Source organism: Ananas comosus, linkage group 22 (assembly GCF_001540865.1).
Source record: "Ananas comosus cultivar F153 linkage group 22, ASM154086v1, whole genome shotgun sequence".
Taxonomy (NCBI): Eukaryota; Viridiplantae; Streptophyta; class Magnoliopsida; order Poales; family Bromeliaceae; genus Ananas; species Ananas comosus.
In genome coordinates this window covers 1,449,686-1,466,336 of record NC_033642.1, presented here as the reverse complement: position 1 = coordinate 1,466,336, position 16,651 = coordinate 1,449,686, and the positions used below count along the sequence as shown (strand labels likewise).

Below are 16,651 nucleotides of genomic sequence, written 5' to 3'. Positions count from 1 at the left end.
TCTACGATTTAAAGTGTATTAATTTAGTACTCCGTAGTTTTATTTTTATTTTTTCATATCGATTCCACTAATTTTTTTCGTTAAATCAGTGGTAAAGTTAAAACTAAAGGTTACTAAAGTGAATATTCGATAAATCTAGATAGGGTATCTGAAATGTTTTGTATATAATTTAACGAAATATTAACGAAAAAACTGACGAAAAAATAAAAATGAAACCGCATGACACTAACTTGATGTACTTTAAAGCACAGGGTATTAAAATAAGAAAGTGCAAAACTACATGAATGGTATTTGAAGCTCACCCTTTTCTTAAAATAAATTAAATTTTAAAATATTAATCATCAAATATTAGATACAGTAGGTAAAATATATATGTAAAGATATAAATTAATTAACATTGGGTGCATGATTTTTTTATTTTTTATTTTTTATCTTTTATTTTTTATTTTTTTATTTTTTATTTTGTGTGTGTGTGTATGTGGGTGAGGGAGGGTCAGAGATCTAGCTAGGAAAGAAAAGGCCAAACCCACTTTTTGTCTCCATCTCCCAAAGCAAATCGAATCCATCACCACCACCTCCTTTAATTTGTTGCTATCTTAATTAATTAATTAATGATATATAACATATTAATTAATCAATAATTAATTAATTAGTTAATTCATTAATTAATAGCTAGGAGATATCAATCAACACGTACCAATTCACACATGCGTGACAAGTATTTATATTTACTTTTTTTAAAAAAATTAATTTTTTATATATATTTCTTGATTTCAGGGCCATTTTGTCTTGGATTTTTATCTTGTCTTGGTTAATTATAAGCAATAAGAAAAAATAATAGGGTAAACTTCAAATTGGCCCCTGTGGTTTAATTAATTTTCATTTTGCCATCCTATGGTTCAAAATTTTAGCTTTGCCACTCCATGGTTTAATTTTTATTTTAACAAAAAAATTATATAAAATAGGGTGGCAAAGCAAATTTTTCTAAAAAAACAAAGATAGGATGACAAAGTAAAAAATGTGCTAAACAACAAAGGAACAGATCCGGGTTGGATTCGGGTGGGTACAGTCAAAATTCATACCCGAATCCAAATCCGTTGGATTTTCGTTTTTAATATCCATATCCAAAACTATATCCATTTAGTATCGAATAAATCTACTCCGTTCGAGATCGGATTCGGATAAAATTTCGGATATTCATATCCATTGACATCCCTAATACTTAGACAAGTGGAATATCCTTATCAATTTGGGGTTGTGGGGCCATTTACATTGAATGCTGGGCTCCTGTGAATGTTACAGAAATTAAATTTTATAGCAGAATTTTAGGAATAATCAGATGTATAAGAATTACTTATATATACACATGGTGTACGGAATAATTTCTTCTCAATATTCCACCCTTCTAAACTATGAGAAATTATTGCCTACACGGCTACACCCCGTATCGCATGCACGGAATCTAGGGCGTGTTTGGTTTGCCCATTTTTCACACTGGAATCGGAATCGGAATGGACGAAATTGGGTGAATGGAAATCCCCCCAATTATCTCTTTTTCCAATCCGGCCTAGCAGGCCGAATTGGAAATTGAATGCGGGCAGTATGGATTTGTTCGGATTAAATTTAACTTTTTAAGTTTTTTTTAATTAAAATATAAGTTTTAAGTTTAAAAATTATATTTATAATTTATAATTTTAATTTAAACTTAAATTAAAAATTAAAATTCAATCAAGCATTTCGAATCTAATTTATAAATTTGAATTTAATTTAAAATCTTAAATGTTATTCAAATTTTATTTAAAATTTAAATTAAATTTATGGATTCAAATTAAAATTAAAATTATAATTTTAAGTTTGAATTTGAATAAATCAAAATTTAGTTTTATATTTTAAATTATCAGTTCAATTTCAAATTTTAATTTTTTTTAAAAAATATATTTAAAATTTTGACATCGTTTTAAAATTTTGGCGTAAATTTTTTATATTTAATTTTCAGTTTAAATTTAAGCCCATATATTATAAAGATAAAATTGACATATTAATTTAATTATATTTCTAATATCTATCTGAACCAGACACCAATAATGAAAATGGCTTATTTCGATTCCAATTTAGGTGGCGAACCAAACAGAATGAAGTAACGAATCAATCCGATTTCGTACATTTGAAAATATCTGATTTACTCCTACTTTTTTTTTCTTTTTAAAATACCCCTCATATGTTCCACCGTTATTGCAAAATACCCCCGCAGTTATCTCCTGTTAATTTAACTTGGGTTAAACGTGAATTAAATATCTACCATAGTTTAAAAAAAATTAAAATGCCAATTTTGCCCTTAACTTAAGGGCAAATAATAAATGTTGATGACGGTAGAGGGGTATATTTGAAAAGACCAAAAGTCAAAATACTTTTTGTGCCCCTGACTTTAAGGGCAAATAAGAAAGTCAGTGATGGTGAAAGGGCATATTTGAAAGGGCAAAATAGTAATTTTACAGGGATAACAGAGTTAATTAACAGATTTTAACTCTATGGGGTATATTAGAAATAGGTTGGAACGTAGAAAGAGTATTTTCAATATTAACCTTCTAAGAGGGGTAAATCGAAAAGTCGGAAACTTTTCAGGTATATAAGCAATTGCCCCGTATATATATATCTAAATAGAGTATAAAGGCAAAGATGCAAAGATATAGTATCAAAATAGTAAGAGACTACACATCATATATTTCAATTGTTGTCCACACACAAAGAAAATTTTGTCCATACGTTTAAACATTATTGTTGCAAAACTATTCCATATAGAAAGAAAATATTTTGCTACAATAAAATTAGAAAGTGATGTGGATAATTTATAAATTGACATTGATTCTTTAGTGAAAAATAAAAAATTTCTTTTAAAATTATAGTGTACCCTACTTAATTATGAGACGATTTGAAAATCCAATTATTATAATTATTTCGGATAAAACTATTTTACCAATTTGTGGTTTCTAATAAATATAAACAAATTTTCTAGAACTATAAAATATTAATACTGTATTTAGTTTCATAATCTAATTACGTCGTGAATGTTCACCAATGTGACACAGATGTTAAGGCATGTGATATACATATCTAATTTTTCATTTTATTTGAAACAAATAACATTAAAATCTCTTTCATTTTCCTATGAATGATCACAATAATAGTGTGAATTAGTGGGTGGTTCAAAGTTTGATCTTGGATAAGTTTTTTTTTTTTTTGAGGGAAAACACGCCCTGAGGCAATTTTTATTTAATTAATCAGTGGATACAGACTGAGAAAATTCCTCAAAAGAAGACCAGAAAGAAAGCTTCTTTTGTGCGATTCCCCAAGTGGCTAAGCGATCCGCGACTATCGCATTTTTTGAAAATCTCGAATTCCATCCGAAGCTGAAGTAATTGAATTTTTCAGTAATAGTCCATAGCTCTGTGATTCTTGTCCGAGCTTCAGGTGTTAGCGAATCTGATTGATAACTCCTGAGGTGCAAAGCTTTGATGATAGATGCTGAATCTGAAAAGATATGAAAAGTTTTTCCAGGATACATTTGTAAAACAAGCTTTGTCACTCGATAATTGCTCCAATTTACTGTAGCAAATTTAGCATGCTTTAACTATTCATTACCACATGTTGGATGAGTTTGGCATTTGTCATGTTTCCACACCCTAGTCAACAAAATCACAATGAGATGAAGACAAAGAGTTAGGCACAAATTCCACAAAAATACATGAACCTATGGAAAAAGGAGTAATTAGATGCATATGGCAATTTGTAACCCAGGAAATTTAAAGCAGGTTATCATGAGAACTTCATGCTTTTCCAAATAATAATAATAATAATAAGAGGCAATTGCTTCTATATTGCTAAAAAGTTTTCGACTTTCTGATTTATTCTTCTTGTAAGGTTAATATTAAAAATACTTTTTTTACGTTCCAACTTATTTTAAATATGCCACTAGAGTTAAGTTGTGTTAACGAACTGTTAACCATAGCTGTTATATGTATGAAATTACTATTTTATCCTTTTAAGTATACCTTTCTACTATCATTGACTTTCTGATTTACCCTTGAGTTAGGGGCACAAAAAGTACTTTAATTTTTTGTCTTTTCAAATATACCATTCTACTATCATCAATATTTCTTATTTGCCCTTATGTTAAGGGTAAAAGAGGCATTTTGATTTTTTTTTAACTCTAGTAGATATTTAACTCATATTGAACCCAAGTTAACTTAACGGGTGGTAACTGGAGGGGTGTTTTGGAATAACGGAGGAACATATGAGAGATATATTGGAAAGAAAAAAAAAAAAAAAAGTAGGGGTAAATGAGATATTTTTAAAATTTTGAGGGATACATGGGCAATTATCCCTAATAATAATAACACATCTCTTTTTCTCTAGAAATTATTGCTTGCACCGTGTGCATGCGTACACTCTGCGTACAGTCTCTTACATTTGATGCATGATTGATGTTCTGAAACTAAATCTATTATTATAAGGGCTTGTTTGGTTCACTTATTTTAGACTATAGAAACAGAGTGAGATTTATTTATTTATTTTGATAGTTATTGTTTGTTGAAAAAAGTTTTATAAGAATTGGCCTCCGATGATTTCCATTCCATTCTAGAATGGAAATGAATCAATCCATGTATGGTCCAATCCGAGTTCAAATTCCGGATTGGCACATTCCAAAGTAAATCGCTCGAAGTGCTCTCTCACAAACACCTCCTCTTTTTCTTAACCAAAACTCTCTCTCAAAATTCTAGATGTTCATTTTGATTCTCATTTCAATAATAAACTAAATATTTTTTGAATGATTCATTATTTTATTTTTTATTCTGATGCAATCCATTTTTTTTTTTCATTCTTATTCTAATTATGAACCCCTAAATATAATCCACAACATTTAAAAAGAATATATAGAAAAAAAAAAATATCATGAATTTTGGACATATCGTATCTTAGCACTAAAAAAATACTGGCAAAAAAAACAAAATGATTCAAAAGTGCTTGATTTCTAATATGTAGGCCTTTTAAATATTTGTAGAGAACATGTAACGATTTAAATTTTGATTTTGAGAATATTGTAGCATACAAAATATGTTTATATATTGGGTGCAAATAATAATTTTTTTTATAAAATTTCTTTTCTCTCACTAAATTTAAATATTAACAAATGCTAAGATGGTGAGCTGTCTCACGAATCTTGGGATGTGACGTGGATGCCTTTGGTTTCACCTCCGTTCACATCATGAGCGCGACTGTCCCACCAACTTTTTTTTTTTTTTCGTACTTAAATTTAATTTTATTTTTTTTTATTTTTGTTTTTTTTCATAAAAGAGGAGATATATACAGTATAGAGAGAGAGAGAGAAGATCTGGTGTGCTCGTAGGAGCTCACAAGTTATTTTCGACGATGAATTTTTTGAATCGACAATCGGCTCCATTAGACTTGATATTGCGTATTTGAAGTATTTAAAAAATAAATTTTGCGATTTTTCAATGTCATCATATGACGATCGAAAATATTCAAAATCAACAGCTGAAAGTAAAAATTTCACAAAAAAATGGTGATATAGCACTAAAATTTTTTATCAGAGATATTGAACTTGCATTAAATAGTATCAAGAATTTTTTATCAAAATTTTATCTAAATGGGATATTCGATTACACCGTTTAACTTATAACCGGTATACATCAATCATTAAAAATTATTGATTGTTAAATCATTTCGAATCGCCTAGGTAAAATGATATTAAAAAATCGTAAATTTATTTTTTAGATTACTTCAAATATCGCTATATCAAGTTTTAACAGAGCCGATCGTCGATACGAGAGTATCATCATTGAAAACGGCTTAAAAGGACGAAGACCTCCGTGCTCCTAACATCAACAAGACCTTACTCTCTCTTCTTCTCTCCTCTTTCTAATATATATATATATATATATATATATATATATATATACGGAGCCAATCAATCACCTTCAATTTTTGATGAAAGTGACAGATGGTTGGAGGGGAGGAAACAACCAAACCTGTGGTGGTGGTGATTGTCTTTATATATCTGGCAACTATTTTCTCACCAATCTCAATCTTCACTCTCTCTCTCTCTCTCTCTCTCTTTCTCAAAAGTCTTTTTTCTCATAGTTATTTTATATTCAAATATCAACACTTAAAATATTTTAATATTTATATAAATATATATTGAAAAATAAAAAGATATAAATGGTACATATGTGTATAAACGATACATAGTTACACTATTTGTATAAATATTTATTTCATTTATATAAACGTTGCAATATTTGAAGAGAATATTACACATTTAGATGAATATTGTACTCTTTTTTTAAAAAAAGTAAATTATATTATTTATTAAATAAAATATCAAAATTTTTGAAAAAGATAACAGTTAATTCATAATTGTATGTACTCTTTCTCGAGAGATGAGCATACTCATGTAAAACAAAATAAAAAATCAAGTATAATTAATAAAATAAAAAAGTACAATATCCTTTTAAATTGTGTAACATTTTCTTCCAAACAATGCACTATTTGTGCAAATAGTGCAACATTTGCATAATTTGTATTATGTTGTATAATTTTGCACTATATTATGAATAATGAGTAGGGCTACTGTGCTATTAGCCCTTGTGCTCCTGACTTTCTAATTATCCATCAATTTTGATGGGTGGTTAGGATGAGAGAGAGAGAAGAAAGATTGGAGAGAAATTTAAAAAGAAGAGAAATTGAGACATTCTTTCTCACATTAACCGTCCATCAAAATTAATGAATGGTTAGGAAGTTAGAAGCACAAAGGCTGTTGTATTCCTAATAGCACAGTAGCCATGCTCTATGAATAATATATTATATTACGTACAAAAAGTATACTATATTATAATATAAGGTTAATTACATACAGGTTCCTGCAAACATGGTGAATTACAGATATCTCCCTACAAAGTTCAACTTTCATAAGTTATTCCTACAAAAGACCTAATGTATTCAGATTTGTCTTTTTGGTTAGCATCCGTTAGAGAACTGTTTATTTTTTAACAGTAGATTCGTGAAATGATATTTTTACCCTCACAAATATGTCCCTCCAAAAGCTCCGGCTAGTATATGTTTGTAAAAATACCCTCACAAATTATGCAATATATGCGTATAAATAGTACATATATTATACTATATTTGCAAAAGTTAAAAATTAAATAAATTTGTTATACCAAAAGGCCTTTCTATGTTTCTCCCAAATTTTTTTTTAAAAAAAAAACATAATACAATCTGTCTAACCTGAAAATAATATGATTGGAACGATTATCATCATCTTTTTTTTGCACTATATACACGAAGCCAAATCCATAGTTAATTCGGATACGGCAAAAATTCGGTATGAATATAATACGCATAAAATTTATTTTCTAATTTTTAAATTCATTATAAATTTTGGCTTAAAAAACAGATTTAGTATAAAATATAAAATATAAGATAATCTATATTTAAACATAAAAATTATAAATTTTTTATTTAAATTTTCAATAATTCAGAAATAATTCGCGAATAATTCACGTATTATTCGTGAATTCTTTGGCTAGCCTAAAAATTCGCGAATAATTCGCTTTCTTTGAAAAAAGTTCATGAACACACTGCTTAATTCGAATTTTTAATAATTTACGAATAATTCGTGAATTAACTAACAATGGCTAAATCACAACCCTAAATTTTTTGGAACTGTTTGAATGTTGAATCTAGTTGTGTAACACAATAAGAAATGAAGATTTGTGACTTTGTTTGGATGCATCTTGATTCTTAGTTTTGTTTGCAAGCAACAACGCGGAGATATTAATATTATTATTATTTTTGTGTTTCGAAAATACAAACAACACGGATCATTAAAAAAAAAAAAAAAATAAAAAAATAAAAAAAAAAACCCTTCAAATACCACACCAGTGGTTTTATACTTTTTCACTTTAGTGCCCCGTAATTTTAAGTGTATCAATTTTAGTATCCTATGGTTTTCTTTTTATTTTTTTATTATCAATTTGACTAATTTTTTTCTTTAAATTAGTGATAAAATTACAACTAAAAGGTACTAAAGTGAATATTCGATAAACCTAGGTGAGATATTTGAACTTTTTTATAGATAATTTAACAAAATATTAACGGAAAAGCTGACGAACAGATAAAAATAAAACCACAGGACACTAATTTGATACACTTTAAATCACAGGGTATTAAAGTAAGAAAGTGCAAAACCACAAGGGTAATATTTGAAGTTTACCCTAAAAAAAAAAGGCAATTGCTTATATATTCCCGAAAAGTTTCTTATTTTCTTTTTTATCTCTCTTATAAGGCTAATATTAATAATACCCTTTTAAAATTCCAAAGTCTTTTAAACACACCCTTATCTCTATAAAATTACTATTTTGCCCTTTTAAATATACCTTCTACCATCACCAATTTATTTTATTTACCCTTAAATTAGGAGCAAATGAAGTTTTTTAATTTTTTGTCTTTTCAAATATACTCTTCTACCGCCACCAACTTTTCTCTCAAGTTAGGGACAAAATAGGTATTTTTACCATATTTAACTATGATAGAAATTTTAACTCCAGTTTAACCCGAGATAACTAAACGGACATTAAAAGCAGCAGGATTTTTGAATAACAGAAAAATATATAGAGGGTATACTTGAAACAAAATAAATAAATGAATAAATAAGATATTTCAAAAATTTTGAGAGGTATATAAACAATTATCTATAAAAAGAATTATGCAATTACCACATTTTTTTCGAATATGATAAACCATATTATGTTGCATTGGAAAGTCAATAAAAAAATTAAAATCATAATCATAAGTTACAATTTGAGAAGAAACTATCCATTCTGCACAACATGTCACCAAGTAATAATTGATGCACTCATTTTTTTTTCGCATTCGAAGAGCAAATACATAAAACAAATCATTCTCAATAACAACAACAACAACAACAACAACAACAACACACCTGAAAAGTTTACTGATGGTGTATTTGCCTCACCAAAAACTTACTTTAATTGATTTATTATTACATGGGAAACTTACAACATCCAAAAATAACTATTATACAAACCATACATGAATACTGAATCCAAAAAAAAAAAAGAAAGAAAGAGAGGAAGAGGATCTAGTGACCCGATCTACCACCGGCTTTTTTTTTTTTTGATCCCTTGGCAATCATCGAATAGAAGCTGGAAATAACCTGGAGAGTTGTTATGTATGTACATGATCAAGTTATAAGAGCTTCACAATTACGCATTATCGAAGAGAATTGGAACTCGATCATATTATTCAGAAATCACCGATAATGAAAGCTTGTAACTATTTACGCAGCCATTCGCGTGACTGACTTAATAAGCGTCTGCTTAGGACCGTGCAATCCTGGGCGTCGTTTATTCACCTTTAACCCTGGAAAATTTGGAAGATTTGGTTTAATTAGCATAGGTATTCACAATAAAATAGAATAATAGTGTGAAAAAAAAGATCATAGAAAAGAAGAAGAACATACATGCATGAAGTGTTTAGACTTCCACCAGCTTGAAGCGGGTTGTCTGTGCTACTAGATTTAGCTTCCTCAGAGTCGACACCATACTTCGATAGTAAATGCCTCTGGTAATTTCGTTAAGTTATCAGTCCACCATTCATTCATTACAGCAGTAGAAGGAACAAAATAATTGGTTAGTTGAGTACTCAAATACTAAATAGATAGATATGTAGTAACATTAAAAAAGAATGCAAGACAACGCGACAAATTTAAACTCAAAAGGAGGAATAATATTCAAACTCAAAATGTAGTATGGCATAAAGCCTTAATCTCTGTTTAAATGCTTTTTAATTACAATAAACACCATGAGGGAATAACACAGTTAATAAACAGAAATTATTCAGCGCATATTTGATGTAGCATACGCTTTCCGGTTTTTGTTTTTCCTCAAGTTCTATGCGATCTCATGCGCATAGGGGTGGCCATCATTTTGCATTTATTGATCATTTTTGCTGTTATTGATTGCTTACGAGCTCTATATTTGTAAGTTTTGTTTGGAAAAAGAAATAAGGGCCAAAATAGTAGTGGTAACTCTTTAGGCTCCTTGTTTTCAGAAAACAGGAGCTCAAACTAGTAAAGAAGAACAAGAGTAGAAGTCGACATCCAATCACATAGAACTTGAGGAAACAAAGACTTTTAGCTTTGCAAATTCAAAAAAGTCCTGTTACACACTTCAGATGCTACATAATAAAATATTTTTGCGACACCTAAAAGTACTAATCAAGATGAGTGTAGCCTATCCCTTCCTACAATTTCCCCAGCAAGTTTTTGTTCGGATGAGATGTTCAGAACAGACTCAGCTTCAGAGATAAAAACAATTATTCATCCTCAAGAGTTCTACGGCAATTCTTCCTCATGAGGATAAGGAACTTCTATCAAAAACTAAATCATGTCCATGCTTACTGTTACCTCATTAATTATCTTGCTAACAATCTTTCTCAAGATACCCATGACTTCAATTATAATGCGAAGCACCTATTAAGCCTTCCTAGTGTTTTTAATGTCTATCCATATTGGGTTAAAGAATGACTATCATGCTGCAACTTTCTTCATAGCAAGTCTCCTGGGCTGTATATTGCCTCGACTAAATCATATAGAATAGATAGTTTCAGATTACAGAGAGATCTTAAACATTTTGCATTTGCTCCTGCATAAAATTCCTCAAAAAGAAGAATTGAAACCATCCATGAGAGAATGATAGTTTTGGGGGGACAAAAAGAATGCGCAACTGGTTAAACAATTCTACACAGAGATAGGAAGAGGTGTTTCCTGTCTTCTGGCTTCCACCCCATCCACCATCATCTCCTCAAGCTTCAACTAGTGTCTGCATTAGATGACATAGTACTACCAGCAATCGTATAGAAAGGATTCTTCTATGGCGGTAACTAAAAGTAACTTCATGGGTTCTAACATGCGGAGCCCACTATTCCGTTGTTCCAGAAAAGTATGCATCGCATATAGAGGCAACAAGAGATGCATAGTTATCCCTCTAAAATTCTTCATGGATGTGCAAAAGACGAGATTAGGATACATAGATGCACCAGAAGAGGACTAATGACTAAACGAATGACTTAACCAAGGCAGAGTTGCCGCACCAAAAGTTCTACATCAGAAGATGACTGAACTTACTTAGGCATATAAGGAACAACATTGCATTGAGGATTATGCAATTTGGACCACGTGGTTAAAGTCCTCTTCCATTAAGTTACTAACTAGTTGGATTAGTCAAGCATGTTGACATTCCAAGAAGAATCAAGCTATCCTATGGAAATATTGCAAGAGACCTGATTTCAGATCTACTATCCCATAGGCCAACATTAGATCAATAGGCAAGAAATTGATAGGATAAATGGTAAAATTTTGGCCGATGCAACAAGAAAAAGGACAGATCGAGATCTTAGTATATTGGACTCTTACCATATCATTCTCCTAGTACTGCTAAACTAAAATATATAGACACGGTTACTTTTCCTTCATTTTCGATGACATCATATGAGCAGCCCAATCTCATTACATTGCCTTCCTAACTCCTAGAAATGAACCTTTAATTGGATGGCTAAAAGCAACACTAGGACGCTATGGAATACAGATGGTCTACATAATAAAATCCATATGATTAGAAATTTAGAATATTCTTGTTCTTCATGTTCGTAGAAATATGTAATACATATAACATACTGAATGAGACTTAGAAGAAATCGTGTACAACTTTCTATCTCTAATTACATCATTAATAGATTATTCTCCTACAAACTCAGGTTACTAGGCATCACAATATTATCTTCTATACACATTTCTGCTCCCAGCCAAAAGTTAAAAATAACAAGAAACGGATGATATCTACAATAAACTCTACAAAAAGATTAAAAAGTTATAATAAACTATCCCTTTGGAATGATTAAACACATAAGTTCTGCAAGTGAAAGGACTGTAAAGTTACAAAAGATTAAACAAATGTTCTACAAGTGAAAGGACTAAATAAACTATCCCTTTTGAATGCACCTGATCTATACTAAAATATATATTACAAATAAGGGCATAATGTGGAAATTAACATTGCCAACTTGCTCCGAATAGACAACAAAAAGTGATGTGGAATTGCGGACTATGCTCAGTAGATTAAGTGTAAGTCAAATAAAAATCTATACAGAAAACCAAAATGCACTTTCCATATATGACAGGAGGCTTAATTTTGAAAAATGAAGCGCTTTTTAGCAGTACATCAGAAGAATACTCAAATATGATAATGCAATAACACTTACTAATGAACTACTGAAAAATAGGACCACTTACATGTGCCTCAAAATCAGGACTAGTCAGGTTGACGGATAAGTTCCTCATTAACAACAATACCTGGAACAATCATTAAAAGAGTAATATTTTAGAAATAGGTTAGAATTATGTCGTAAAAGAAGCTCATGAAGCTAGACGAAAAATCAAGCCAGACATCATTTCAAACAAAATTGATGCATCAAGAAGAATATCTTTCAAAATCAAGAAGAATATCTTTCAAAATTATACATTTGGTGTACATTTCCATCATTGTGACCCCAAACTTCTCCCAAAGTATCAGGGGGCGGTTCAGCTCAGCTATTTCTGATTGAGTTATATTTACCAAGGAAAGATAATGCAACGAAAATGTTGGACTATACCTACAACAAGATTTAGTAGGTCAATTACAAAAATTATTCTTGGTAATCACATTGCAACATTTGTGGATATCATCGAACTTGTAATAAAACCAAGTCCACTAGCAGTTTACATTTAAGCAACAAAATAACCAGAAAACAGCAAGACCAAGTCAATTGATAATTCATTATATCGGCATGCAAACTCTATCACCACCATTGTGACTTCAAACCTGCTGAACTCTGCTAGATAACCAGTATTCTTTCTCGTGAATGTGCAGAATTTATAAACGCCTTGAAACAAAAGATAGAGATGGATTACATACGGTTTCTACATCAATAGGATCCATGTCTTTTAACTTCTGAAAATGGCCACTTGCAGTTGGGTCAAACATGCTCCCAAGAAAGTTGTATACTTCTGCGAAATCTGGCATAACTTCATTATCCACCACAAAAGAAACAGAAAAGAGTAAGTAAAAATTATAGGATGAACAAATAGTTTTAAGATAATTTGTATATCCAATTGGTAAATTTACAATGAATAAAACAATACATATATAAAAAATGATTTCATAGTATATTGAATGTACTCGTACTCTCTATTTTGTTGTTTAAAGGAAAAAATTTGGAAACTCATACACTAGTTGTTCCTAATCCTAGGTAGGCCTGTTTGCTAGAGCGTCTATAGAAATTCTATTTGAATAGAGTTATTTGAAGAAGCTTCAAAAAAACTTCAACTAAAATCCCCGAACAGCTTATGTTTGCATCTTAACTGTCTGAAATATGATTTGACAAGTTATGGAAATGGAGACATATTATGGAAATGGAGACATATTACCAATAATCCATTTATCATTTAAGAATTAATTTTACATAGCTTCTTTTGGTACATTCGGCTCAGAACTGTCTGTTATTTTACCATAATTTACTAATTGAGCTACAATGAATCAGTTCACATAGCATCGGAGGCTTTTATGACTCCTTAAGCATCGGAATCACAAAAAAGTGATAGAATCAGACTACGGCAATTGAGAAATACAAACTTCACTCAAAGTTACAAAATTTGAAAACCAAAAAATGAGAAAACTTAAGAAATGATAGTAGATATTTCGGAAAACTTAAGAAATGATAGTAGATATTTCAGGCTTTAGTTTACAAAAGCTCCAAACAAAGTGCACACGAAATGGAGATAAATGAGTAATTTAACTTAGAATAAATAGGTGCTTCCTATATAAAATAGGAACCCACAATCCTTGAATCTGATTTAATAATAAGAAAAGCATTACTATGGTGCAACGAAAAACTTACCACGATGTGACCGATCTTGGTTATCTTGATCACTTGTTGTCTCAGAAGTCGGACAAGTTCTAGAAGGGCTCTCGTTGCTGCTACTATAATTATTTGCCACAATATTACCAGTATCCCCTGTTACATATGTACAAGCAATTAATATAACCTCTAATATTTATCACTAAGATGCAGAAAACCACCAGGTTAGCGTCGTAATTTTCACATTGTTCATCGAAATTGAAATTCTGCATTTTACCCCATTGACCTACACGCAAAGTGACTAATTATCACTTGACAAAACAGTAAGAAAGTAGGCAAAGTGCACTTCTTTCCTTTTTTCTTTTTCTTTTTCTTCTTATTCTTTTTGTTTTTTTTTCTCCTATGGGGAAGCGAAAATATGTCTAAAAACAAAAAAGTCATAAAAGGACAAAACATTTGAGATTATTATGCACTGGGACTAAACCTTTTGCCACATGAGTCGCACTGGCAGGCTGAACAGAAGTATTAGCGCAAGAAGAGGCTGGAATGTTCGTGTTTGAATTCCTAACAATAGAAGATGAATCCGAAGAGAGAACAGCAGCACGAGGTGGTACAGTAGTTTGAGAAATTTGGGGAGCTGCATTTTCTTTTAGAAGATTTGTATTATTAGTTGTACTAAAAATGATGAATAATATTTATTGGAAATTTTCAAACCATTTTTGGAGGCTTTCTGCGGATAAGGATGTGATGCTTTCCGCTTTGGCCGGGGAGGCGGCAAATGTTCACTCGTGCCATTCTTTTGAACCTTCAAAAAGTACTTTTGTGCATGGCTTCTGATCTGTAAAAGATTAACATTGTGCTTAGATTTGCATTATGGGATCATTAACAGTTAATACAAACTGAGAAACTTTGAATATCCACATCGATGATATATAGACAGTATGATATAAAATTCTGTGCCAGAAAAAATCGAAAAGAAGATTATTCTAATATATAATTATAAAAAGCTTTACATATGCATATTAGCGATTGCAGTTCAGGAACTTCAAGAATTGTCTGTTGTTTCTTGATGTAAAGTTTATTCAAGTAGATCTTAAACAGATTCCTATTCACTAATTTCTGAAGATAAAAAACACAAAGCAACAAGCACAATGAAAAAGTATATCGCCACACATATCAACTCAGATGAGTGTTTATATCACTATTTTACTCCATCTTTCCTCCATCATAGTCCATGACACAAAGATCAGGTACAATAGTAATACGGGAAGTAACCCAAATAACAATTGTGTTGCACCACTTCTCAGATAAAATTAATCAAGTGTTCCCAAATTGGTACAGAGAGATAGAAAAAAAACACAAAAGATGAGTAAATACAATTGTGGGAGATCCTAGAAATACAGTTGTTTGCACAGCAGACCGACAAAATGACCCTAAAATACAAGACACAGGATAAATTTACCACATCGATATATTTATGCTTAAACTAAATTTTACCTGTATTACAGACTTTGAGCCAATAAATGCTCCTATCTTTTTCCAGTCGCGATCAAAACTGTAGCAACCAAAACAAAGAACCAAATACGTGAGTGAGCATAAAGTCGGACCAGTTCGCCACTCGTAGAACGTATTGAACCACCGCTACATATTTGGAACCTTATTGTCATGAGTGGAACCGGATATATAAATGATGTCGCTTTGATAGAATTACTTGATATAGTCTTAATATTAGGTTGTAAATTTTAGATGCTCAGGGGCTTGAGGAAACTGTTTGAGATAAAAGTACTATGAAGGATGAACTATATTCCTCTCTTACATCTTTATGTTGAAATGCTTTGTTTAATTTATCACTATTTTTAGATGAAATCTCTTCCAAATGGACTAGACATATACAAATTGCTTCTTAAAAATTTGAGTTGAAACAAAGTTGAATGTGTCGACGAGCCATTCCTGATGAAACAAAGTGACTAGATTAGCAATTTATTACAAGCATAAAAAGAACTTCACCATTGGTGAACCCCCTACTCCAAAATTTACATAGTAAGAACCCCAAAATATCGAAATTTTAGTCGACTCCACTACCAAAACCCCTCAAAAACTAAATAATTTGACATTAATAAAGAAAATCAATGTGAAAAAAAAATCACATAATTCGAACTTATAAGAACCTAAAAAACCACCACTAAACTACGTCACTAACCAAGCAACTAAACCCTAAACAGAGGAAACGCGTGCGAAAAATCACACAACTGAACTGATAAGAGCCCTAAAAATCCAATTTTTAACTGCGGTCTTCACCAAAACTCATTAGCAACCAAATCGATTAGACTCCAAAATCAGTAAGAATAAACTAAAATTAGACCTAAAATCTTACAGCTGAAGCGCTTCGAGGAACTTGTCGTGCTCGGGCTCGGTCCAGCTCTCCCGCGACTTGGTGATGGTGTAGGGTTTCCGGATCTTCTTGCTGGGGTCGTCCGCCGACGCATCCATGGCGGAGGAGGAGGAGGGGGAGGAGACGATGGGGAGCGCCACTGGAGGCGGGATCGGGTGCAGGATCGGCTCCGGATGCTGATGCTGATCCCTCTGTTTCTGCTTCAAGTGGCCGCCGGAGAAGAAGGAGACACCACCGCCTACGCCGCCACCTCCGCCACCTCCG

General features: G+C 31.2%; 1 protein-coding gene across 1 annotated transcript; it reads right to left on the bottom strand.

The window, feature by feature from the left end:
* On the bottom strand, window positions 9,024-16,627 carry LOC109727385 (protein REVEILLE 6-like). The gene is made up of 9 exons (XM_020257500.1): window positions 16,370-16,627; window positions 15,493-15,550; window positions 14,710-14,833; window positions 14,480-14,632; window positions 14,035-14,151; window positions 13,053-13,162; window positions 12,392-12,451; window positions 9,563-9,663; window positions 9,024-9,462 (listed from the first exon to the last, which is right to left on the bottom strand). Exons 1-9 carry the CDS (start codon window positions 16,483-16,485, stop codon window positions 9,447-9,449), a joined length of 855 nt encoding a protein of 284 aa, XP_020113089.1. The 5' UTR covers window positions 16,486-16,627; the 3' UTR covers window positions 9,024-9,446.

Coding starts and splice junctions, on each gene's coding strand:
- LOC109727385 (XM_020257500.1), bottom strand. CDS start 16,485: ATGGATGCGTCGGCGGACGACCCCAGCAAGAAGATCCGGAAACCCTAC. Junction 14,834..15,492: donor GCTCAAAGTCTGTAATACAG/GTAAAATTTAGT, acceptor AATCTTTTACAG/ATCAGAAGCCATGCACAAAA. Junction 13,163..14,034: donor CCAAGATCGGTCACATCGTG/GTAAGTTTTTCG, acceptor TGGATAATGAAG/TTATGCCAGATTTCGCAGAA.